Below are 23,988 nucleotides of genomic sequence, written 5' to 3'. Positions count from 1 at the left end.
AAGCATGCAAATGTAGTGGGTGTATGCAGAAGATTCATGTCCACCCCCCTGCCCCCTCCCTTCTGAAAAAGTCTTCAGGGGTCTTTTTGCGTTTTAGGTTTTTTTTAAATTTTATTTTTATTTTCTTTGCCAAAGTACAGATGGCTGTCATCACAAGCTGTTTCTCTGCTGGATTTGTAGGCTTGTAAGGAGGAGGGAGTCCAAAGCACCAGCAATCACAGCGACCTTCAGGCCAGTCCTGCCAAAAAGAAACGCACTGCCAGCCCAGCCAAAGTAATGCCAAGAGCAGAACATGACCGCACACGTTGCAATTTAAGTGGAGAACACTGGGTTCACGTATTTATTTTTTTCCTTCCTTTGGTTGTGTGCAGAGTGTTGCGGACTCGTGTGCAGACAGCGCCAATCAACAGCCGCTTCCCAGCTGGTACCTTACACCACAGAAGCTCCAGGTAGGAACAATCACTATTCAATTATTATAAGATTTGGCATTTAAAAAGCAAACTTTCTTTAATAACATGGACACGAACATGCCGGTACAGATACATTGGATTGTAGAGGTCCTCAGTTGCTTTTCTATTTTGATGATTGCTCCTAATTTACAACCTCAATTCCAATGAAGTTGGGACGTTGTTAAACATAAATAAAAACAAAATACAATGATTTGCAAACATGTTCAACCTATATTTAATTGAATACACTACAAAGAGAAGATATTTAATGTTCAAACTGATAAACTTTATTGTTTTTAGCAAATAATCATGAACTTAGAATTTTATGGCTGCAACACGTTCCAAAAAAGGTGGCACAGGTGGCAAAAAAGACGGAGAAAGTTGAGGAATGCTCATCAAACACCTGTTTGGAACATCCCACAGGTGAACAGGCTCATTGGGAACAGGTGGGTGCCATGATTGGGTAGAAAAGGAGCTTCCCCGAATTGCTCAGTCATTCACAAGCAAAGATGGGGGGGCGAGGTTCACCTCTTTGTGAACAAGTGCGTGGGAAAATAGTGCAACAGTTTAAGGACAACGTTCCTCAACGTACAATTGCAAGGAATTTAGGGATTTCATTATCTACGGTCCATAATATCATCAATAGGTTCAGAGAATCTGGAGAAATCACTGCATGGAAGCGGCAAGGCCGAAAACCAACATTGAATGCCCGTGACCTTCGATCCCTCAGGCGGCACTCCATCAAAAACCGACACCGATGTGTAAAGGATATCACCACGTGGGCTCAGGAACACTTCAGAAAACCAATGTCAGTAAATACAGTTCGGCGCTACATCCGTAAGTGCAACTTGAAACTCTACTATGCAAAGCGAAAGCCATTTATCAACAACACCCAGAAACGCCGCCGGCTTCTCTGGGCCCGAGCTCATCTAAGATGGACTGACGCAAAGTGGAAAAGTGTTCTGTGGTCCGACAAGTCCACATTTCAAATTGTTTTTGGACATTGTGGACGGCGTGTCCTCCGGGCCAAAGAGAAAAAGAACCATCCGAACTGTTATGGACGGAAAGTTCAAAAGCCAACATCTGTGATGGTCTGGGGCTTTGTTAGTGCCAATGGCATGGGTAACTTGCACATCTGTGAAGTAACCATTAATGCTCAAAGGTACATACAGATTTTGGAGAAACATATGCTGCCATCCAAGCAACGTCTTTTTCATGGACGCCCCTGCTTATTTCAGCAAGACTATGCCAAACCACATTTTGCACGTGTTACAACAGCTTCGTAGTAAAAAAAGTGCGGGTACTAGACTGGCCTGCCTGCAGTCCAGATCTGTCTCCCATTTGAAAATTATTGGCGCATTATGAAGCGTAAAATACGACAACAGAGACCCCGGTCGTGCCTCCTCCCATGGGGCGACTAAACCAATCGAATATTTTGTCCAGGGCATCTTTTTGTGGGTGGTGCAAGCGTGAGGCAGGCAAGCAGTGACGAGATGCTGACCAATTCTGTGCGTTGTGACTCCTCCTTACGTGACAGGACTCGAACCAATCAAATTCAGAGAAGCTTCACAAGCAGGTTTCTGTGTGAGGCATTCAAGTGGTGAAGAAGATTTGCCCTCCCCGTGCTTGTGTGGGTTTTGTCTGGGTTCTCTGCTTTCCTCCCACATTGAAAAACATGCAAATTTTTTGCACAAATTTGTCTATGAATTGTCCGTAGGTTTAAATGTGAGCAAGAATGTCTTTTGTGCCTGTGATTGCCTGGACTTTCGCCCAAATTCAGCTGGGATAGGCTCCGTCTCACCCTGACACTGAGGTTTCGCGCTGTAGAAAATTATTGAATGGATGTAATCCTATAGAACTTACTTTGTTTTCAATTGTATTTTATTTAAAGGTCCCATTGCATACATTTAAAATTTTATTGTTATCCTTTTTATTGGGTTTGCAAGATCATTTTGGTTGGAAATGCCCAGAGTGTCCTTTTTCAAGCCATTTTAGTTTGTCTTTTACGCCTGGCAGTGGAAATGGATGGATTTCTATTTATATGTGACATAATGTACATACGCTTTGCTCTGATTGGATGGCTCATCTTTCCAATTTAAATATGGAAAACCGCTTGTCTGTGATGGGTTAATTTCACAGCATCTACTAACGTCTAGAAGCTTCGGGCGGCTAAGCATTCATAGCAATGTCGTGTCCTTTGTTGTCTTACTGTCATTGTGAAGCGCAATTCACCAAGCGTTGGATTGTTGGCCGACTAATCGGGAACGTGAACTGCAAGGCGACGTGGGTGAAAATGAAAAGAGAAAGAGGGAGGTCATGCTCGTTATCTGCTCCCCTTCATTTGAATTGAACCTGCCGCGATGATCTTTGCCGGTGACAATGAATGCAATCTTTGCTATTTCATACACTGCTAAATCATAAATTATAAATATAGTTGGGTTATGTTGTAAAACAACAATAAATGTATACCTGTATTTGTATGGCTGAGACTGGCCGGCTTAAAACCCGTAAATGACGCGTTGCCGTTCGGCTGAGTGCAGTGGGCAGGTACTTGAATATTAATTGGTGAAAGTACTTCACACCGTCAGTGATTTCAAGTCCACCCGTTTTTACAAGTCTTATGCTGTTTATTGCCGTTTGCAGTTGACAAACCGCATAGATGTCAAACTTGAACCAGACACATTTTGATCTATGTTATGCATAAAGCAATAGAAGAAAATGTATTTTGATGGACAAAATACTTTGTAGTGAATTATAAAGCATCCTATACATTGTTGTTTGGCTTGAAGACATTTTCCTAACCCGCACCTCCATTCTCTATCTAAGGAACCCTGATCTGTTGGCCATTTTGATACAGGGACCCCTAGTGGTAGATAAAGAATATTTTACGTTTACAACCAGTGATACAGTATCTCAGTTTATTTCATCTTTCAGCATGATGTTTGTGTAGATTTTGAAGTAAAAAAGTATAAAAATGTGTTCTATGCAGCTTCTGGAACACTTGCGAACCAATAGAGCCATCCTCAAGCCCCTCCAGGTGCAGATGCTGGATCAGCTGGAGAGCCAGTTCTCACTCATGCAGCAGCATCAGCAGCAGGTACACATTTTGACTTATGCAATATTCTAAAGCAAGTACACGCAATTCCTCAGTTTTTCCATTTGGTCTCATCAGGTGAGGCATCAGGCGATGTCGGGTGTCCAACCGCGGGCCAGCCTTGCCAATGGTCCTCAGGCAGAGTCCCCCACCTGCCGCGAAGGCCCCCCTCGCTATTCCCCCCTCAATCACGGAACCATCAGACCGCCATCAGTCACCCGACCCACGGCCAACGGATCATGCTCGAGTCCGTCGTTGGGGCCGCTCGACGGCGGGTCCCCCGGTGGGGACCGCCTGGCATTGCCAGAAGGTGGCGGCACGAGCGACGGAAACGTGCCTTACGCGCAGCAGAACTGTCTACCTCACAACTGCACAGCCATCGGTCACCCCGGCAGCGCCAGTCCCGCTCATGCAGACGAGACGCGGAGGAGTCCACATAGCGACGCCAACACTCAGGTGAACATTTTGGGCCACAGGTTACCTTATGTTTTTGGCCCATTTGGGCAAACATTTAATGCCAGACAATCATAGCTGTTGTGGCACAGCTGTCCCACGGTATGGTCTGCACCTCAGTTTTTGGGCCAAGATTAGTACGGTTTTGGTATGCGTTTTGTGCATGATGAGAATAACTTTTTTTCCCCCCAAATTATCTTTTTATTCTGCTTGTCAGCAAAAACTGCATTTGGTAGTCAACAGATTCTAGTATCACTGGTATAATGAAAGCTTATTTCCATTTAACAGTTATCAAACACAACACTTTCAGATGTTAAATTGCCTCTTAGTCCTTGACTTGTTGTATATGTGACCATAAAGTAGTATGAAATTTGTATTCCAAATTAAACCGTCTACATATGTAAACAAAAAAAACGCTGCAGTGTGTGTATAGTCATAGATGTGACATGGATCAGATTTTATTTATTTATTTTTTTTAAATGTCAATGTGTGAACAGTTAAGGCCTCTTTATACTCTCGCGCTCGCACGGCCAACAACGCCCGCATTGCATCACGTCATGGCAAACGTTGCTGCGCGTAGAACGCCACGGAGATCGTCTCTCGTGATTGGTTTGTTTTAGTCACATGCTGTGAGGTCGTACGCAGCCTTCCACTTGGTTCCACACACCGCCGCCGCCTTGATCGATTTTGCAGCGTAATTAAACTTATCATCTGGTCATCCGGGTCCATTTGTTCTAGCAGGCACTGTTCCACGGTCACCATTGTTGTTGCTTTGTTCCTTGCTGCTGAAAGGAACATAGAAATGGCCAAAAAATGCAGAGGAAACACCACCCTGTGGCGTCCTAGCCAATACCAGCCGCAGCGACACCCCTGACTCGGAGGAGAACTGCAGCACATTTTCAAAACTGCATGCCTTGGTTGCGCTCGAGTATAAAGGCAAACTGCGCGCGGGACAGCCGCATTGACGTCAGCGCGGTCGTGCGAGGATAAAGAAGCCTTTAGCTCGCATCGTTTAAGATTTGTTCAATCTTGCTGTTGAATCTTATTCAGTGCGTTTCCTCTCGTCTTTGTCTAGGGACTTCACAAAGGTCCAGGTTCACATTCGGCAGGTCCCAATGGAGAACCCCCTTTCTCGTCCTGCTCCCCCTCCCCTCAGACCTTATTCTCTTCCTCAGCTATTCTCAATCAGGTGGGACATTCTTCTGGGCCCTGCACCGTCTCGTCCTCGGCTTCCTCCTTATCCCCCGCCTCCCCCAGGTCCACGCCCAACCACTTGTCCTCGCCTACCCACTGCGCCACTACCTCAGGGCTCCACACCAAAGACAATGCGCCTTCCGGGGGTTGCGCGGGAGCAGCTGCCATTCTGCCGTCAGGTCCCGACGCCACCACCGCTGCAGGGATTACCCCAAATCTCTGCATCACACCCACGCAGGGATCGACTAATCACATCCGGCTGCGGGCGAAGGACGGACCTGGCTCTCCGGTCGCCGGTGCGCCCACTTTAGACAATCCTCCACTCTCAGCCTTGCTAAAGGGAAAAGCCAACACCACCACGAATGATGATAATAATAACTGTAGTAACCACGGAGGGCCTTTCTCAGAGAAAATCAACAATGTCCACGCCGGTGTCGCCAAAGCTGCGTCGGAGCACTCCTCGGCATCCTCGCCACTGTCCGCCGCTGCCGCGCACGCTCCCAGCAGCCTCTCCTGCCTTAACAGCCAGACCGACAGTCAGGGGCCCGCAGTGAATGGGAAGGAAGACTCTCTGAGCCCGCAAAAGGTGGCGACTCGGGAAGGGGCCCTGCACAAACACTCAGCCCCCGCCACCCTGGCTCCCTGGTCTTCGGTTTCCATCTACCCCAGCTCCAGCGAGGTGCTCAAAGCGTGCAGGTACGATGTTTCCTATTTTACAAACTCCATCTGTGGCTGTTTGGACCTGAGCTGATGCAAATTCAGCATGTATTCTGCCACGTACCATCAAATTGATAATAGCCCGCGCACAAACAAAATAAAATAAAGCACATTCTCTTATTAAAATGGGAAACAAAATAAAATTCTGGTTCTTCTGAATACTCTGCAACGGTAACAAATTACACAGTATGTTAATAAATGGTTAGTGAATTAAACACATTTCTGCTGGTCTTTTCTGCATGTCAGACACTTTACAAGCCAAATTACAGAATTTACAATGTTAAATGAAGACACATTGAAACGACAATAACACTCGCGCAGACCTCTGTCTAGACCAAACAGGAAAATCTGCCTAATTGTCAAAACAATCATGACATGTAAAGCCCTTCTACGACTTGTGCTCTATTTGAATGGCTGCTTCCCAGCCGTAGCCCTGATGCAAGTTGATGGTAATGGCGAAAATGCATTTTTCATCTTGCGTGTTTTATTAGGATCTGTGCCAACGTTTTATGTATTGTTTGACAGAAAGTAAGTCACTGCTAACAATCCAACAAACGATCAAAACAAATCCGCCAAGTGCAAAGCCAAATAAAGAGGAACCAAATAGAATTCTTCTGTTCCAGCCCAAGAACCAAGTTGCATTCGAACACGGCCAGCGCCAGGCGCCTGGCATGGAGCGGACGGCGGGTCCCCCGGGTGCAGATGAGCACGCCCAGCTGCTGGTTTACCTGCCTGCACCACAGCTCTAGCAGTATGGCGGGCTGTCTTTTTGCGGGGATTACGCCTCCAAAAACTTTACCACTTTACCCCATGACACACTGTTTCGTGCACCAGAAGGGACTGTTTGGCGTGCTGCATTTCCACGCTTCTAGGAACAAAACTGCAAATCAGAACATTTACACCTCTCAGAAGAAACAATTAAAAAATAATTTTGGGGGAGAAAGTTTATCTTCAGCATTATTCACAAAGTACAAAAAATACATTATTCTATAGTCTGACATTTCCTGTAGGCAAGGCCTAAATGTTATGATGAATTAATATGAAGAACAAATCTTTATTTTACTATTGAATTGTAAAAAGAAAAGCCTTCCATCACAGCAAAATATTGACTTATTGAGTTTACATCATGCCTTGTAAAAATGTAATGCTGTATAATGATGCTCTTGTCAGTGTCAGCCGAGTACGGAGAAAAAGTTGAGGGTGACACGAGTGACGCTTTTCATCACCAAGATGTGCGTATAAAGGCGGTTCAAATAGTAAACTACATTAAATGGTAATTATTGTTCCTGTAAAAGTGTTGAGATGATTCACTTATTTGCTAAGGATCTTAAGGACTTCATATCGAATTTTCTCAAATGTAAACTTTTTAATTGAACATAATGCAATTTATCGAAAGGTGAAGGGTTTAAATGATAAAAATGGTCAGCTTACCCTGACCACAGTCCTGTCATGTACTTGGCTAAATGTAAATGCGCCACAAATAAGGTACAATCCTACAGTAGTTTAATTCAGCATACGCCTCCATTACGTGTGACGTGATTCCTTTGTCATACCTTTACTGTATTTTTTGGGCCGGCCATAAAACCTTTTTTATTATTATTTATTTATATATTTTTATTTTATTTTATTTTTTTACTGGCCACATTTTTACTAGCATTTATTGTCTAGTTAATACATCTGGAATTAGAAATGTTGACATATTCACTCTTATTATTTTTTTTAAGTGTCATTGATGCTTTTCAAATCAAATAGCATCTCCTCCAATTGGGCTGTTTTTGGTTGCTCACTCACTCCTACCAACTTTTCACTTGAGCTAATCACATGACTCACCATGCCTTTAGAAACTTGGGCAAGAACGGTCTGTCGGCAAGCAGCATCTTTCTGGACAAGTGCCCGCCGCCACGACCCCCGAGCACACCCTCCCCTCCCCTGCCAAAGGACAAGCTCAACCCGCCGACGCCAAGCATTTATGTGAGTTCCATAGACAGGCCCAATATGATGTTGTAATGTTGGCGAAACAGTCTCTCATTAGCCTCCCTGGAGGGGGTCCAAACTTATGCGCTTCCTCTCTCACACGCAGTTGGAAAACAAGAGGGACGCCTTCTACCCTCCCCTACATCAGTTCTGCACCAACCCTGCCAACCCTGTCACCGTCATCAGGGGCCTGGCAGGAGCCCTCAAACTAGGTAAGAAACTGCACCTAAAAAAAAAAAAAAAAAAAAAAAAAACCTAAATAAAATCCTCTAAATTGTTTATTTTTGCTGCCATTTACTATCATTTTGGACACTGCAGCATGATACTGTGGATGTGTCGCAAATTGCGTCTTGTGGCTCTATTTGACACGTGTGGCAACAGCACCATCTGCAAACACAAAACGGTACTGCACATAAGAACTTGATGCCCTTGATGTACAGGTGCATCTCTCTAAATTAGGATATGCTAGAAAAGTCTATATATTTCTATAAGCATGAAAATTATACATATTTTAAAAAAATCATGAAATAGTTCACTCTGAGAGTTCACGGCGCACCGATCCGCCTGTCGATCTCCCGTTCCATTCTTCCCTCACTCTTGAACAAGACCCCAAGATACTTGAACGCCTCCATTTGGGGCAGGATCTCATCCCCGACCTGGAAAGGGCACGCCACCCTTTTCTGACTGATAACCACGGTCTCAGATTTGCTGATTCTCATCCCAGCTGCTTCACACTCAGCTGCGAACTGCTCCAGTGAGAGTTGGAGGTCACGGCTTGATGAAGCCAACAGAACCACATCATCTGCAAAAAGCAGAGATGCAATACTGAGGCCACCAAACCGGACGCCCTCTACGCCTCGGCTGCGCCTAGAAAATTCTGTCCATAAAAGTTATGAACAGAATCGATGACAAAGGGCAGCCTTGGCGGAGTCCAACCCTCACCGGAAATGAGTCCGACTTACTGCCGGATATGCGGACCGAACTCTGACTCCGGTCGTACAGGGACCGAACTGCCCGTATCGGGGTTCGGTACCCCATACTCCCGAAGCACCCCCCACAGGACTCCCCGAGGGACACGGTCGAGCGCCATCTCCAAGTCTACAAAACAGGTAGACTAGTTGGGCGAACTCCCATGCACCCTCGAGGACCCTGCCGAGCGTGTAGAGCTGGTCCACTGTTCCACGGCCAGGACGAAAACCACACTGCTCCTCCTGAATCTGAGATTCAACTTCCCGACGGACCCTCTTCTCCAGCACCCCTGAATAGACCTTACCAGAGTGTGATCCTCCTGTAGTTGGAACACACCCTCTGGTCCCCCTTTTTAAAAAGGGGGACCACCAACCCCAGTCTGCCAATCCAGAGGCACTGTCCCCGATGTCCACGCGATGTTGCAGAGGCGTGTTAACCAGAACAGCCCTACAACATCCAGAGCCTTGAGGAACTCCGGGCGAATCTCATCCACCCCAGGGGCCTTGCCACCGAGGAGCTTTTTAACCACCTCGGTGACCCGCTGATAGGAGAGCCCGCCTTGGCGAACCCAGACTCTGCTCCCTCATGGGAAGGCACATCGGTGGAATTGAGGAGGTCTTCAGAGTATTCTCCCCACCGGCTCACAACGTCCCGAGTCGAGGTCAGCAGCGCCCCATCCCCACTATACACAGTGTTGATGGTGCACTGCTTCCCCCTCCTGAGACGCCGGATGGTGGACCAGAATTTCCTCGAAGCCGTCCGGAAGTCTTTCTCCATGGCCTCACCGAACTCCTCCCATGCCTGAGTTTTTGCTTCAGCGACCACCAAAGCTGCATTCCGCTTGGCCAGCCGGTACCCATCAGCTGCCTCAGGAGTCCCACAGGCCAAAAAGGCCCGATAGGACTCCTTCAGCTTGACGGCATCTGGACACCAACGGGTTCGGGGATTGCCGCCACGACAGGCACCAACCACCTTACGGCCACAGCTCCGGTCGGCCGCCTCAGCAATGGAGGCGCGGAACATGGTCCACTCGGACTCGATGTCCCCCGCCTCCCCCAGAACATGAGCAAAGTTCTGTCGGAGGTGGGAGTTGAAACTCCTTCTGACAGGGGATTCCGCCAGACGTTCCCAGCAGACCCTCACAATACATTTGGGCCTGCCTCGTTGGACCGGCATCTTCCCCCACAATGGGAGCCAGCTCACCACCAGGTGGTGATCAGTTGACAGCGCCGCCCCTCTCTTCACCCGAGTGTCCAAGACATGCGGCCGCAAGTCCGATGAAACGACCACAAACCTAGGGTTTTCGATGACGCGACCTAGGGTGTCCTGGTGCCAAGTATACGTGTGACACCCTTATGCTTGAATATGGTGTTCGTTATGGACAATCCGTGATGAGCACAGAAGTCCAATAACAGAACACCGCTCGGGTTATGATCGGGGGGGGCGTTCCTCCCAATCACGCCCTTCCAGGTCTCACTGTCATTGCCCACGTGAGCATTGAAATCCCCCAGCAGAACGATGGAGTCCCCAGCGGGAGCGGTCTCCAGCACCCCCTCCAAGGACTCCAAAAAAGGTGGGTACTCTGAACTGCCGTTTGGTGCATAGGCACAAACAACAGTCAGGACCCCTCCCCCATCCCGAATGGCGGAGGGAGGCTACCCTCTCGTCCACCGGGGTGAACGCCAACATACAGGCGCCGAGCTGGGGAGCAATAAGTATACCCACACCTGCTCGGCGCCTCTCACCGTGGGCAACTCCAGAGTGGAAGAGAGGTGACATTGCATGTGCCTAGAGCCAGCTTCTGTAGCCGGGGATCGGATCGCCAAGGTCCCCGCCTTCGACCACCGCCCAGCTCGCACTGCACCAGACTCCTATGGCCCCTCCCACAGGTGGTGAGCCCATGGGAAGCGGGACACACGTTACCCTTTCGGGCTGTGCCCGGCCGGGCCTTATGGGTGCAGGCTCAGCCACCAGGCGCTCGCCTTCGAGCCCCACCTCCAGGCCTGGCTCCAGAGGGGGGCCCCGTTGACTCGCGTCCGGGCAAGGGAAACCTGTGTCCATTTTTTGTCGTCATCATAAGGGGTCTTTGAGCCATGCTTTGTCTGGTCCCTCACCTAGGACCTGTTTGCCATGGGTGAACCTGCCAGGGGCATAAAGCCCCAGACAACTTAGCTCCTAGGATTTTTGGGACACACAAACCCCCCCACCACAATAAGGTGACAGCTCAAGGAGGGGTTTTAATCTATCAGATTGTCAGTTAAAGTGACACTTCCCGCCACTTAACGTAATTTCTCGTGTATAATGCGCATTGCCCCCCCCCCCCATAATTCATCATAAGTCAATAGTGCGCATTATACATGGGTATAGGGGAAAATAGAAAAAACCTTGCGCATTTTATAAATGTATGTCGCCATCTAGTGGTTGTGGAAAAGCTGTACATTTTCATTCCTAAATGCCACTGCTACCTAGTGGTTAGAAAAAAGGTGTAGCCTACACTTTCATTCCAATATGACGTACGTATGAATGACTACATATATGTACAGTTGTGCTCATAAGTTTACATACCTTTTTTTTTTTTTTTTTTTTTAAATAAATATGACTAATGACTGAACAATAACCATCATTTTCGTTTTGGTTATGTTTTGTTTAATGATAATGCTTTTCTGAAATGCTTGACCGTTTTAATTTGAAACCCATTAAAATTAAATTAAATGTGTTTCGCCTGGTCCTTCATGTTTTCTTGAAAGAATTGTACCCATCTTACAAATTCTGCCTGGTTAATCAAACATATGAGCACAACTGTGTGTTTTCTCATTTACTAAATAAAAGTAGGGCTGTGAATTAAAAGAAGGATTAAGTGTTCAAAAAAGTGCTTAACTTCAGAATAATTATTTTTAAAAAAACTAACAAAATACAGATAATACTTCATGTTTTGATCATATGGGTAGAAGCAAAATCATGCATTGTAAAAATGCATTATACATAGGTAGAAGGATTTTCCAGAATTTTGAGGTCAAATTTGGGGGTGCGTATTATACATGGCTGCGCATTATACACACGAAATTACGGTAATTCATGTGCTCAAATTGTTGTAGGACACAAATAAAAAAAACATTGACAAGACATTGTAGAACAGCAATCAGTCTCGCATTTAGAAACTTAAAGATGCAGATTTCAAGGCTTGAGGGAGCCTCCATGTTCATCCCTTTGTGCGCAGACCTGGGCCTCTTCTCCACCAAGACGCTGGTGGAGGCCAATCCCGACCATCTGGTGGAAGTGCGCACCCAGTTGGCCCAGCCCACTGACGAGAACTGGGACCCCAGCGGCAGCCACAAGATGTGGCGCTGTGAGAGCAGCCGCTCGCACACTACCATCGTCAAGTTCGCCCAGTATCAGGCCTCGTCCTTCCAGGAGTCGCTTCGGGTTAGTAGTAACCGCGACGTCCGCGTTAGCTTCCAATTTAACTTATCGGTGGTGGAATGGCCATGTTCCCAATGCTTTGGTCCACACGCTGTACGTTCAAGTGGATGTTGATTTGTGAAATAGGAGGAGAACGAGAAGAAGAAGGAGATGGAAGCAGAGGTAGCTTCATCTGATAGGTGACGTTTCTTTTCTGCTGTCACACAATCAAAAATGTTCTTGTTCCTGTTGCTCACACTGATGCGCTTGTGTCGGTAGGCGGAGGAAATGTCCTTTCAAGCACATCAAGTTTGGCACCAACATAGACCTCTCTGATGAAAAGAAGTATGTGGACCTTTGCATATATGACCACAAGGAAAATGAAGATGTCGAATATTGTTTCTTGTATCCCTCTGGCATACAGAGAATCGTTATATTGTAGAACAGGTAACAATTTCAATTGGATCACATTTAAATTGTAGGCGTCTGTAATTATACTATGTAATACTATACTGTAACTATACTATTGAAGACTCATAGGTGTGAATGGTTTGTTTGACTAAATGTGCCCTGCGATTGGCCGACGAGCAGCGCGGGGTGTGCCCAAAGTCATCTGGGATCGGCTCGATGTGGACGAAGCGCTTTAGAAAATGGATGCATGTAACACTTGTTGAGATCTGGGCTGAAATCGATTGAATGCCATTTGAAGAGGTTAAATAAACTAAAATCAGCGTTAATATCTAGCCTTTAGGATAAAAGATAAAATATCAGCAACAGTGAAAACGCTGACAATGAAGAATTTCAGATTTCAGTTGACTTGTATTCAACCTTTGATGCTTGATCTTTTTGAGATTTCACAGATATGTTGACGTGCCTTTTTTAAATTTTTGTTTGTAAGTTGAGTTCCATATAGAGATGCAACTATTAGGACACTGGACTAGGACACTCTTGTATAGGAGATTTTTAGTCTAAATGAGGCTTTTCTGGTTAAACAAATTCAAATACCAAAAAAAATTAAACAGATTATAGAGTACACCTCAATTGTGCTTTTGTTCTTTCTCTACTGTTAGAGTATACATATGCGAAGATGTCCAGTGGTTGCACTTGTAGTTGTCTCATGCTCTCGGGAATGTTCCCCCCGCCTCTAGGTGGAAGCAGCAGCTCCAGGAGCTGACCAAGCTGCCGGCTTTCGCCCGGGTCGTCTCGGCCGGCAACCTGCTCAGCCACGTGGGGCACACCATCCTGGGCATGAACACGGTGCAGCTCTACATGAAGGTTCCCGGGAGCAGGACACCAGGTAAACATGCAAAAAGGATAGGAAATCATCACCTGCGATTTGTGGGTCACTTTGGCTAATAATAAGCGCTTGTGGGGTTATTTAGGTCACCAGGAGAACAATAACTTTTGTTCGGTGAACATCAACATTGGCCCTGGCGACTGCGAATGGTTTGCTGTGCCTGAACCATATTGGGGTGTCATCAACAGCTTCTGCGAAAAGTGCGTCAGAAGCTCATTTACTGCATGCTAGGTGTTGGTTCTCCAGTCTTGACGCTGACTTTTGGGGGCTCCATGACAGGAACAACATCAACTTCCTGATGGGCTCCTGGTGGCCGAACCTGGAAGACCTGTACGAGACCAACGTGCCTGTTTACCGCTTCATCCAGCGCCCCGGGGACCTGGTGTGGCTCAACACTGGTGCCATCCACTGGGTGCAGGCCATTGGCTGGTGTAACAACATCGCGTGGAATGTCGGACCCCTCACAGGTGAGGGCAACACTCTGGAAAGGACTGATCGGTTCCGGTGATGACGTTGTTTTTAGGCAGTAACTGAGGGCTTTTATCTGCTGATGTCCTCGCCAGCCCATCAGTACAAGCTGGCAGTAGAGCGCTACGAGTGGAACAAACTGCAGAGCGTCAAGTCCATTGTTCCCATGATCCACCTCTCCTGGAACCTGGCCAGGAACATCAAAGTGTCTGACCAAAAGCTCTTTGAGATGATCAAGTGAGAACTTGCTTCTCCTTTCAAAAACCTAACCTTCCTTTACCTTTGAGCTCATGGCTATTTTCACATGACTGTGATGCGTCCAGTGCGCTGCCTGCATCGTATGGTGCTTGGAATTAATTTAGTTGGTTTAAAAAGTGCTTGTATTATTTTAAAAAATATATAAAATTAAGCTCATAATAGAAACCAAATCGATTAAAGAATCATGTTTGGAAATATGTTAAATTTAATAAAGTTTTGATCATACATAAAAAAAGATGAAGCTCCTTTTGCTTTTGCCGTGCTCCAAGTCCTATCCATGTTAATTTTGCCATTCTCGAGTGGTTATTTTGTGCTTTAGGTAAACAGTCGAAGAACAGCCAGAAATGAAGGACACGTATATCATTGCGACTGCATTTTTAATAATGATTGATGATATTTGTAACTCCAGCCAATGTGTCCATGTTAGGTATTGCTTGCTGCGGACTCTGAAGCAGTGTCAGATGCAGCGGGAGCTTCTGTTGGCTGCCGGGAAGGAGTTAGTGTGGCACGGACGCACCCACAACGAGCCTGCGCACTACTGCAGCATTTGTGAGGTAAACCACATAGACCAGAGGTAGCTAACTGCAGGACCGCGGTCCGGGTCCGAACCCACAAGCAGTCCCATACGGACCCACACCTCCAGCCAAAAAAGAGAGGCTACGGAGTGCTTCTATTTTAAGCGGCGCAGCATTAGAGGCTTTACGGGAGTGACGAAACGTACGAACCGATCACATTCGACTTGAGCCGTCCCATGTGACTTTACGCAGCCAATCAAGTCTGCATCTCAAGCAGTCATTGCTGACTGCGCGCAGACCAGACAGAAAGAAGAGGGGAGAAAGAAAAAGGCGGAGAAAGTTCTGAAAATGACCAGTAAAGGAAGAGAACATTTGGAACAAATGGCACTCTGCAAAATAATCAAAATGGAACGGCCAAAGTCGTTTTTGCTTAGAGGATACTTGTCAGTGGAAAGTTCCCACTAGGAGCATATTTGATTTGATTCCATTATGAAACATACGTTTTGAACAAACATAACCTCTAAAACTGGGGAACATTCTTTGCTTCATTGTTCTGATGTTAAGCACTTTATTTGAACGTACAATGTTCCCTTTTCATTTGCTTATTTTGAAATGCTGCTTTTGAGTAAATGAGAGAACATTACACAAATGCGGTCATAAGTGAATTTGCAGAATTTGTAAGATGTGAACTGAAACACACTTAAAAAAACAACCATTTGCAGTCCCATTCACACCTACAGACAATTTACTTTTCAATTAACCTCTACCATGCATGTTCCGTAGTACCTGGAGAAAAGCCACGCAGGCATGGGGAGAACATACAAACTCCCCAGAGGCGAGGTCGGATCTCAACCCGCAACCTCAGAACTGTGAGGCAGACGTGCTAACCAGTTATCCACCAAGCCGCCCGCAACTTAAATATCACAATAGATCGGCACGAGAATCCTCTGGACCTTTGCTTCAAGAAATGTTGTGGGTCTGTGCCTCGCTGTATCTCATCCTCCACCTGTGTGTGTCCACTTGTCCACGCAGGTGGAGGTGTACGACCTGCTCTTCGTGACCACCGAGAGCAACAGCAGGAAGACCTACGTGGTGCACTGCCAGGACTGTGCCCGCAGGGGGAGCCCCAATCTGGACAACTTTGTGGTGCTGGAGCAGTACAAGGTTGAAGAGCTCATGCAGGTCTACGACCACTTCACTCTGGTAAGCGTCTCACACACAGCTGCCATGCTCATGGCTTTGCTTCTCTTCAACCTGTCTTTCACTAATTATACAAATCGTTTAAAGTACAGAGAAGAGTGTTCAACAACCTTGCCAAATTTGAATGATTGAAAAGAGAAATGGCCAAATATATAAAACCAGGCCTGAAACTCATGAAAAATCGAGCCTTTTTGCTTTTGGACGCTGTGGGCGTCTGTTGAATGTGCTGCAACCAGGCTCTCGCTGTCAATCCAATATCACGCGTCTTTATTTTGCCTACGCCACAGTGCTGCCAAGCCGCACCAATACAGTTTGTGTATATACATACACCGTACAGGGATCTCGTTTGATGTGGGTCCCGTGTCTGACGCTTAAAAAAACGAGCAGGTTCGCATAAAGGAAGATCAATCTGAATCTTAAGATGCAGAGCTATGGCTTAAAATACTCCGCATGGTGCTGGAAATCTGCGTATGATTTTTTATTTTTTTTTGCTGACGAGACGGGGTTCTAGAGTGTGACCGCTTTGGTCGCATATGCGCCCTAATTTCTGAATGGTATGGCAAAAATACAGAGGGTGCACCTGCGCGTCCAGTCATTTGAGGAAGAAAATAACATTTCCACAACTTGAAAGCAGACACGCGACGCCCATCTTGGGCTCTAAACCAATCAGAGATAGTGAAGGGAAGGCTCTAGGGTTTTCTGACGGCAAGCCGGTAGCTGCACTGTTATAGAAAGTTGAGTGGCATAAATGGAATGAATTCCAAAGCCTAACGCCATCGCGACGATGTGGGAACATTTTGGATTCAGGCCAGATAAACGCGGCCATCTGGCTTACAGCGATGAGCTGCTTTGTCGAATTTGTATGAAGTCGCAACAAAGACAACAGAATTTAAAACCTCAAAGTGACAAAATCCATTTGAGAAGCAACCATCCCAGGCAATTTCTTCAGCTGGGAACAACCATTTCCTGTCAGCTTGCACTTATGGAACTCTTTGCCCAACAGTGCAAATACAAACGTGACAACCAACGTATATGGCGCACGTATGCTCACATTATGTACAATACAGCGTACTCGTACTCACTATTTTAAGAGATGTAGCCGTTGAACATGTTGACTAAGCAGCGTTTAAAGAAAGGCGAGAAACTTTTAAATAGTAGTACAAATCTTGAATTAAAACGGGTTGCTTTGATCTACTTGTTGTGCTGTTAATTACGTTGCTATACTTTGTACTTTTTCTTAACCAACTGGAAACTTGATTGGCAGAATATTGCCTGTTAAAGTATTCATGACTGTTAATAACTGTGCTAAATGTTTAAATGCATTTTTTGTGAACAGAGCCTGTTTTTATCTCAGATATTGATTGTTCTACATTCCAATGCGAATGTTCAATATATTAATTGTTCTGAAAAAGGATGTACATGAACAGGGATCTCGTTTGATGTACGTCCCGCGTCTTGAGACGCGCAAAAATTAGCAGGGACGCATGAAGCATATTCATTTTGCGAATGTAGACTCATGGTTTAAGACCCGCCCTACGTGTGTGTGTGTGTGTGTGTGTGTGTGTTGGTGACGAGCTTCCACACACAACAAATCACAAGCCTGAGTCCTTGGTGCTATCCAATCAGAGGTGGAGTGGGACGGGTTATCATACCATACAATGGACACGGGGGTTTTCTGGACTCGATACATTTTCATTGTTGTGGTAACACCCGCCACGCCGCTCACAACACAGCAAGCCGCTGGCAGAACAGCATTTGCTCCGTAGATGCACACAACTTGAAACCTAGGAAAAGTTAAGTTTATTAGATTCGCTAGCCTGCGAGCTAAGGGCTGGAGCTAAAAAGCTCACTCCACTGCGGCGCCATCGTTAAAACGTCAGCGCTTGGAGTTGTGTGTGGGTGTTCCCCACATAACAAACACACACACACGGGAAAGTTAACTGTTTATAAACCATAAGCACAGCGGCACACGTGATCAATATTCAGGCATTAGTTCACTTCAGCGAACTCATTTTCAGCGTTATTTGATTGACAGGCGAAGGTCTCACATCACAGTCCAGCAGCTCGAGGGCGGGCCTTATTTTATATTTCATCCTTTATTTAACCAGGTAAAAGCTTCTTGAGAGAAAATGTATTTTTCAAAAGCCAAGAGGCAGCAGGAATTATACAATAGATAACACGACATTAAAAAAAAACATCGATACTATCGTTTATCGTGGTGGTTTTTGGGAAAATATATCGTCCTGAAAAATGTACGACCGTTGCAGGCTGAAACAATATAGAGAGAGTGCAAGCGCAATGGATAACACAAAAATAAATGCACAAATTCAAATCTGCAATATTGCGGGACCGCGAAGCAACAACCGTCATAAAGTGGAGGATTACTGTATCTGTACTCCATCATGATAAGTTGCAGGGACTCATTGTTCCAGGGCTGGGACTCATTGTTTCAAGACATATAGATCCTGGGACTCACACAGTCTCAAGTGTAAAATGAACTGTCAGAATCAGAATCAACTTTATTTGCAAAGTGTGCCAGAAACCCACAAGGAACTAAAGGATTTTGGGGCTCCGGTAGTTGGACCCGCTCTAGTACGACAACAGACAGCCATTGTGACAAAACATACTTTTAGGACATAAGAACACATTATGGAGAGTCGCTTAGCACTGAATTGTTGCCAGTAATGTGATAATGCTGATAGTGACAGTTGTATAAATGATGCAGAGTCCTCAAGCAATTCAGAGTAGTTTGAAACGACTAATACAGCAATAATGATTGAATTATTATGCTCCCAATATTATTAGATCAGTGGCATAAACATCAGAATCAGAATCATCTTTATTTGCCAAGTATGTCCAAAACACACAAGGAATTTGTCTCCGGTAGTTGGAGCCGCTCTAGTACGACAGACGGTCAATTTACAGAACACTTTGGGGACATAAAGACATTGACAAAAAACAATTGTGCAAAAAGATGCAGAGTCCTCTAGCACTTAGAGCAAGTTCGAATGACTCATATTGCAATAGTCCGGTGCAATGACCATTTTGCAAAGGGCGCCGAGACTTCAAGGAGTGTATGCGGTTTAAAGTGACGAGTCGTGCGATCATCTGGGACAATGTCGGTTGTGCAAATGTTACAGATACTCCTCAATCCGTGTGCAAATGGAGCAGATGGGATAGGTCCACGGTAATGGACAGAAACTGCCACCTACGGTGATTTATAAGAGGAAGACGCTGCCTAAAGAAAAGTTTCCTGCCGAAGTCATCGTTAAGGCCAATCAGAAGGGCTGGATGGATGAGGAGACAATGAGAGAGTGGCTGAGTGTGGTGCACGTAAAGAGACCGGATGGTTTTTCCCACGCGTCACCGTCCCTGTTGATCTGTGACTCCATGTGCGCCCCCATCTCACAGCCGCTGTGAAATAATGAACAGTGCAGCAAATGAACACAGAGCTTGCCATCATTTCGGGATCCTTGACGAAGGAACTCCAACCGCTGGACATTGGTGTAAACAGGGTGTTCAAAGCGAAGTTGCGAGCGGGGTGGGAGCGATGGATGACAGATGGCGAACACCGCTTTACTAAGACTAGGAGGCAGCGCCGGGCGAGTTAGGCCACCATATGTGAATGGATTGTGGATGCCTGGGCTAAGGTATCCGCTTTGACTTTCGCGAAAGCCGGCATCATTGCTGAACAGCCCCCCCGGCAACGAGACTGACTCCGACAATGACGAGAGGGAACCCGGCGTGTTTGATGGAGAACTTACCCAGCTGTTCATTTGGACCCCCAAATCCAAGTGTGAAAAACTTGTTGCATCATTCCCAAAAAGACTCATGGCTGTATTAGCTCAAAATGGGTGCTTCTACTAAATACTGAGCAGAGGGTTTAAATACGTAGCTGTGTAATTTTTCACTTTTTCTTGTTTAATAAATCTGCAAAAATTTCAACCCTTGTTTTTTTTTCTGTCAATATGAGGTGCTGTGAGTTCATTGGGGAAAAAATGAATTTAAAGGATTTTAGCAAATGGCTGCAATATAACAGGGGGTCTCATTACTTTCCATACCCACTGTATATGCAGAGGTGGGTAGTAACCTGCTCCATTTACTCTGTTACATAGACTCAAGTAACATTTTCGATAAACTGTACTTGTCAGAGTACTTTAAATGCACTCTACCTTTTACTTGAATATTTATGTGAAGAAGGATCAATACTTTTACTCCGTTACAATGATCGACATGCCGTTGGCTACTTTTATTTACCCTTTCTTGTGTATGCGCGTCTATTTTTAGACTCCATCTTCGCCTTCCGCATGGGGGCACGGGGCGCCCGTCGGGCCGATCAAACGGGATCACTGTCATTTGACTCTAATTCACCAATCGGACGACACAAGGCAGTGACATGACTGAGTGCGTCGCCTTCGCGAGCCAATCAAAATGACTAATTTTGGGGCGAAGGCGGGGACAGCTGTGTGACTGTTTACTTTCCGGACTCCCAAAAACAACAGCTTTGTCATGCAGCTCTTCAATTGTGACTGCCCAAACTTGGATATTTCAGCCCACTTCTAACTTGAGATAACACCTTACGCTAAGTTGCAGATGTTTTTGCTGTTGTTTTGGCAGTGGATATGGCAAAATTAGCTGTGGTGCACACATCAAACAGCCTCTTCATGAAGTCATATAAGTGAATAAAGCAAATAATGTTTCTGTAGGGCCCAATGCATGTGTTGTTGATTTTTGGGCAGTTAAACATTTAAATGGTGGCAGGTGTGTGTGTCGACTCCCATATATTTATTAATTGTTTTTATTTATTTAATTTGTTCATGCTCTGATTTAATAAAATAAAAAACTGAAGTTACTCACCAATTACTCAATTCTTTCTTACTCAAGTAAAAATTTGGATGACTACTTTTTGCTTTTACTAGTCATATTCTAAAGTAACAGTACTCTTATTTGAGTGCAATATTTGGCCACTGTACCCACCTCTGCATATGTGTTTTTATGTGTGTGTATATAATATATAATGTTCTTGACATCATTTCAAAAATATGCAAATTGAGATCAATTGTTGTGCAAGTTAATTTTAATTGGTTGGCAGCTCTAAAGTCCTAGCAGCCAAAAAATCAGCATCAGGAACGCAAGAGTGTTTGTTGATGCTTTTAAGAGGAGGTTCAAGACTCACCTGTCTGCTTTACATTCTGATTTGTTCTTATATATTTATTAATTAATTTATCTATTTTTTGATCCTATTGTATGGATGCCATGTAGCCGGTAGTTTGTTGTTGGCCGACACGAAAATGACACATGCCAGCGATGTACGTTTTTTTTTTTTTTTTGGTCAATGTCTTTCTGTTTTCTCTGTCAATTGTTGTCGTACTAGAGCGGCTCCAACTGCCGGAGACAAAGTCCTTGTGAGTTTTTTGGACATACTTGGCAAATAAAGATGATTCTGATTTTCATTTCATCTTCATTTTTGGACATTTGTTTACATTTTTGTTGAACAAAAGCTTAACTAAAATACTATTGCGCAAACCTGATTTGGCATACTGTCCTGTATATAGCCTGGAATTCATGGTTAAATATTGCCATACAATATTCTTGAGCAATGTTTTGTCGATGATGTATGTATGAAGCACTTTAAAAAATAAACGAGGGCTGCTGTTCTGAAACGCTGTGTCTATCAATAAATGTCCTGGGAAGCAAGTCGGGACTTAGGCCGGGTTTTTTTTTAATAGGATATTGTCAAAGTATCATAAAATAAAATAAAAATATTGATACTTAGTTGCCCATATCTCCAACCCCGTGTGTGTGTACGTCTTTGTATGTGTGTCTCTGCATTTATCTGTGGGATGGGAGGGGTATTTATTCATTTTTTTAAAAATATATTTCTGTGGAAAGCACTTTGTACTGTATAAATAAGATTAGATTTGACTAATAATTGGCATCATAATTCCTTTTGCTGCTTTGGTTTTCAACCTTGGTATGCGGCCAAGAATTTCCAGTTTTTGGAGCGAACAACGGTAAGGTCCCCCCAAAAATCTACGAACTTGCGAATGCCGAAAAGCAGACGATTTACCCTGTACACACAAGAGTTGTGTTAAGTCAAATTGCCGTTGGGCTTATGATACGGCCTTGAATTTATTTAAAGAAGAAAAAAAAAAAAAGTCTCCCCTGATCGCCATCATTAACCAATCCGCCATTTTGTTGTCCTCTCTGTGCATTTTGGACACTCGGCCGTTGAGTTTCCAAGTGACTCTTTGCTGTTTTCTCCTCACAGGCGAGTCCCTTGCCTTCCTCGTCTTGATGATGATGATGATGATGATGATCTCAAAGACTGACATTTTCCAACCACAACGGACTCTCCGCTTTTCATCTTGTCGTCATTTGGGAAGTAAGCCGTCAGTCCTCTTGAAGCGCGCTCGGTAGCGTTCCAGCAAGGCAGCTAGCCGTGCGTAAGCTGCGTGTCTATGCAACTGGCCTCCCCCTGGTGGACTGGAGGGGGAAGGCAGCTCCTCCGCCGGACTCCGACATGACGCCATGAAATCGAAGCGCTGTACATATGATACGAATCTTTCAAATCAGCTGACTACTGACGCTTCTTTTTTGGTTCCGTTTGCCATCACCTAACTGGTCTTTTCTACGTTCGCTAAAACAAAGGAGCCTGTTTTTAATGTGAACAGTTGAGTGATGCAGCCTTTACAACATTTCCCTTTTTTTCATATCTCATTTTGCTGGAACAATGTTGATCAATCGTTTGTAGACACGAGAAAACGAGTTGCACATAAGAGTTCAAGGTTTTTTAATTATTTTGATGTTAATGTACACTATTTATAAATGCATATTTATTGCTTGGAAATATTTGTTGATTGATTGCTGTCATTTTTCTGGTCCAGAATACTTGCTATTAAATTTAAAGGAGCCTTGTGATTTTTGAGCAGAGCTTCTATGTTTTGTATAGAAATAAAAGTGCTTAGTAAGCATTGTGCACAGACCGGGTTTGTTGTTTGAAAGGAGGGTTTATGCGTCAATAAATGCATTGTCTCTATTTATACTGGGAGATTTTGTTCAACCATGACTGTTTTAGACTTATTGTATTTGCAGATGCAGCATAGTGACCTAGTGCCTCAGAGTTTTAAGGTTTGAGGTTGAAATCTCAGCGCTGGCCTTTGCGTGTTTGTATTCATGCATGTTCTTCCCGTGTTTTCGGCGGGTTTCACAGTGTACTCGGGCTTCCTCCAACGTTCTCAAAACACGCCTCGTCGCTTGATTGAGAACTCGGTCGGGTTGTCGCTCATTTGGTTGTTCAGGTTTCTGACTGAAAAAGTGTCTGTCGTTACAGTGCCGCAATTACCCTTGCGTTCCGTTGGGAAAGGAAATGAGAGCCAAAAAAAAAAAACCTGCTGTAAATGGCAATATTTATATTTGGAATATGGGAGTTATGTACTCAATAAAGATGTTCATATCAATCCAAATGTACTGAAAAATATCCAAATCAAAGAAAGTGGTCATTTTGTAGAGCCCATTGTTAACAAATTGAAAATGAGCTAATGGTCACGGAAAATAGTGGCAACCAAATATTGAAGTACAGATGCAGCTGTTCAATCGTGTCAGAGGTGAAGACAAATTCCAATTTTGGTTCCAGTTTTCTGCCCTCATGAAAATGGCAAATCCATTGAGCAAGAAACGGGAAGTAGCGAGACCCGCTATTGGCCATTTGCTGCAGCGGACCACAGGAAATGAAGCGGCCAGTCTTGACTTTGACACCTGTGCTGCTCTTTTTTTCGGAAGTGCGGATGCCGTTGCGAATGGTTGCTCGTGTTTCTGTCGTGCGATGGACTGACTGACGGGTCCAGTGCGGAGTTTCCGCCCTCGCCCAAAGTCAGCTGGGATTCCCGCGCATCCACGACCCAACTGAGGACGAGAGCTACTGACCTTGATGGATGGATGGATGTCGGCTGATGTTACCGCGTCATCTGTGGGGTGTTCTCAAGCTTGCTGTACACGGGA

General features: G+C 45.1%; 1 protein-coding gene across 5 annotated transcripts in view; it reads left to right on the top strand.

Annotated features, from left to right (window-relative positions):
* Positions 1-23,026, top strand: part of kdm6a (lysine (K)-specific demethylase 6A) — a 51,015-nt gene extending 27,989 nt beyond the window's left edge. For 3 of the 5 annotated variants that reach the window (XM_061691118.1, XM_061691116.1, XM_061691120.1), the window contains 17 exons: positions 181-273; positions 372-449; positions 3,439-3,546; positions 3,622-3,999; positions 5,072-5,886; positions 7,749-7,878; positions 7,988-8,093; positions 12,068-12,273; positions 12,397-12,449; positions 12,529-12,594; positions 13,398-13,546; positions 13,632-13,746; positions 13,826-14,013; positions 14,110-14,251; positions 14,700-14,826; positions 15,820-15,990; positions 19,128-21,288. In XM_061691118.1, the coding sequence (XP_061547102.1) occupies positions 181-273; positions 372-449; positions 3,439-3,546; positions 3,622-3,999; positions 5,072-5,886; positions 7,749-7,878; positions 7,988-8,093; positions 12,068-12,273; positions 12,397-12,449; positions 12,529-12,594; positions 13,398-13,546; positions 13,632-13,746; positions 13,826-14,013; positions 14,110-14,251; positions 14,700-14,826; positions 15,820-15,990; positions 19,128-19,178 (2,976 nt within the window). In that variant the 3' untranslated portion in view covers positions 19,179-21,288. Of the gene's footprint in view, positions 1-180; positions 274-371; positions 450-3,438; positions 3,547-3,621; positions 4,000-5,071; positions 5,887-7,748; positions 7,879-7,987; positions 8,094-12,067; positions 12,274-12,396; positions 12,450-12,528; positions 12,697-13,397; positions 13,547-13,631; positions 13,747-13,825; positions 14,014-14,109; positions 14,252-14,699; positions 14,827-15,819; positions 15,991-19,127; positions 21,289-22,258 lie in introns of those variants that run through there. The other 2 variants (XM_061691117.1, XM_061691119.1) reach the window with 2 other exon arrangements.
* The last annotated feature ends 962 nt before the right edge of the window (positions 23,027-23,988 follow it).

Source organism: Phycodurus eques, chromosome 12 (genome assembly GCF_024500275.1).
Source record: "Phycodurus eques isolate BA_2022a chromosome 12, UOR_Pequ_1.1, whole genome shotgun sequence".
NCBI classification, from domain to species: Eukaryota; Metazoa; Chordata; class Actinopteri; order Syngnathiformes; family Syngnathidae; genus Phycodurus; species Phycodurus eques.
The sequence above is the reverse complement of the archived record's forward strand: the minus strand, read 5'-3'. Positions and strand labels throughout refer to the sequence as shown.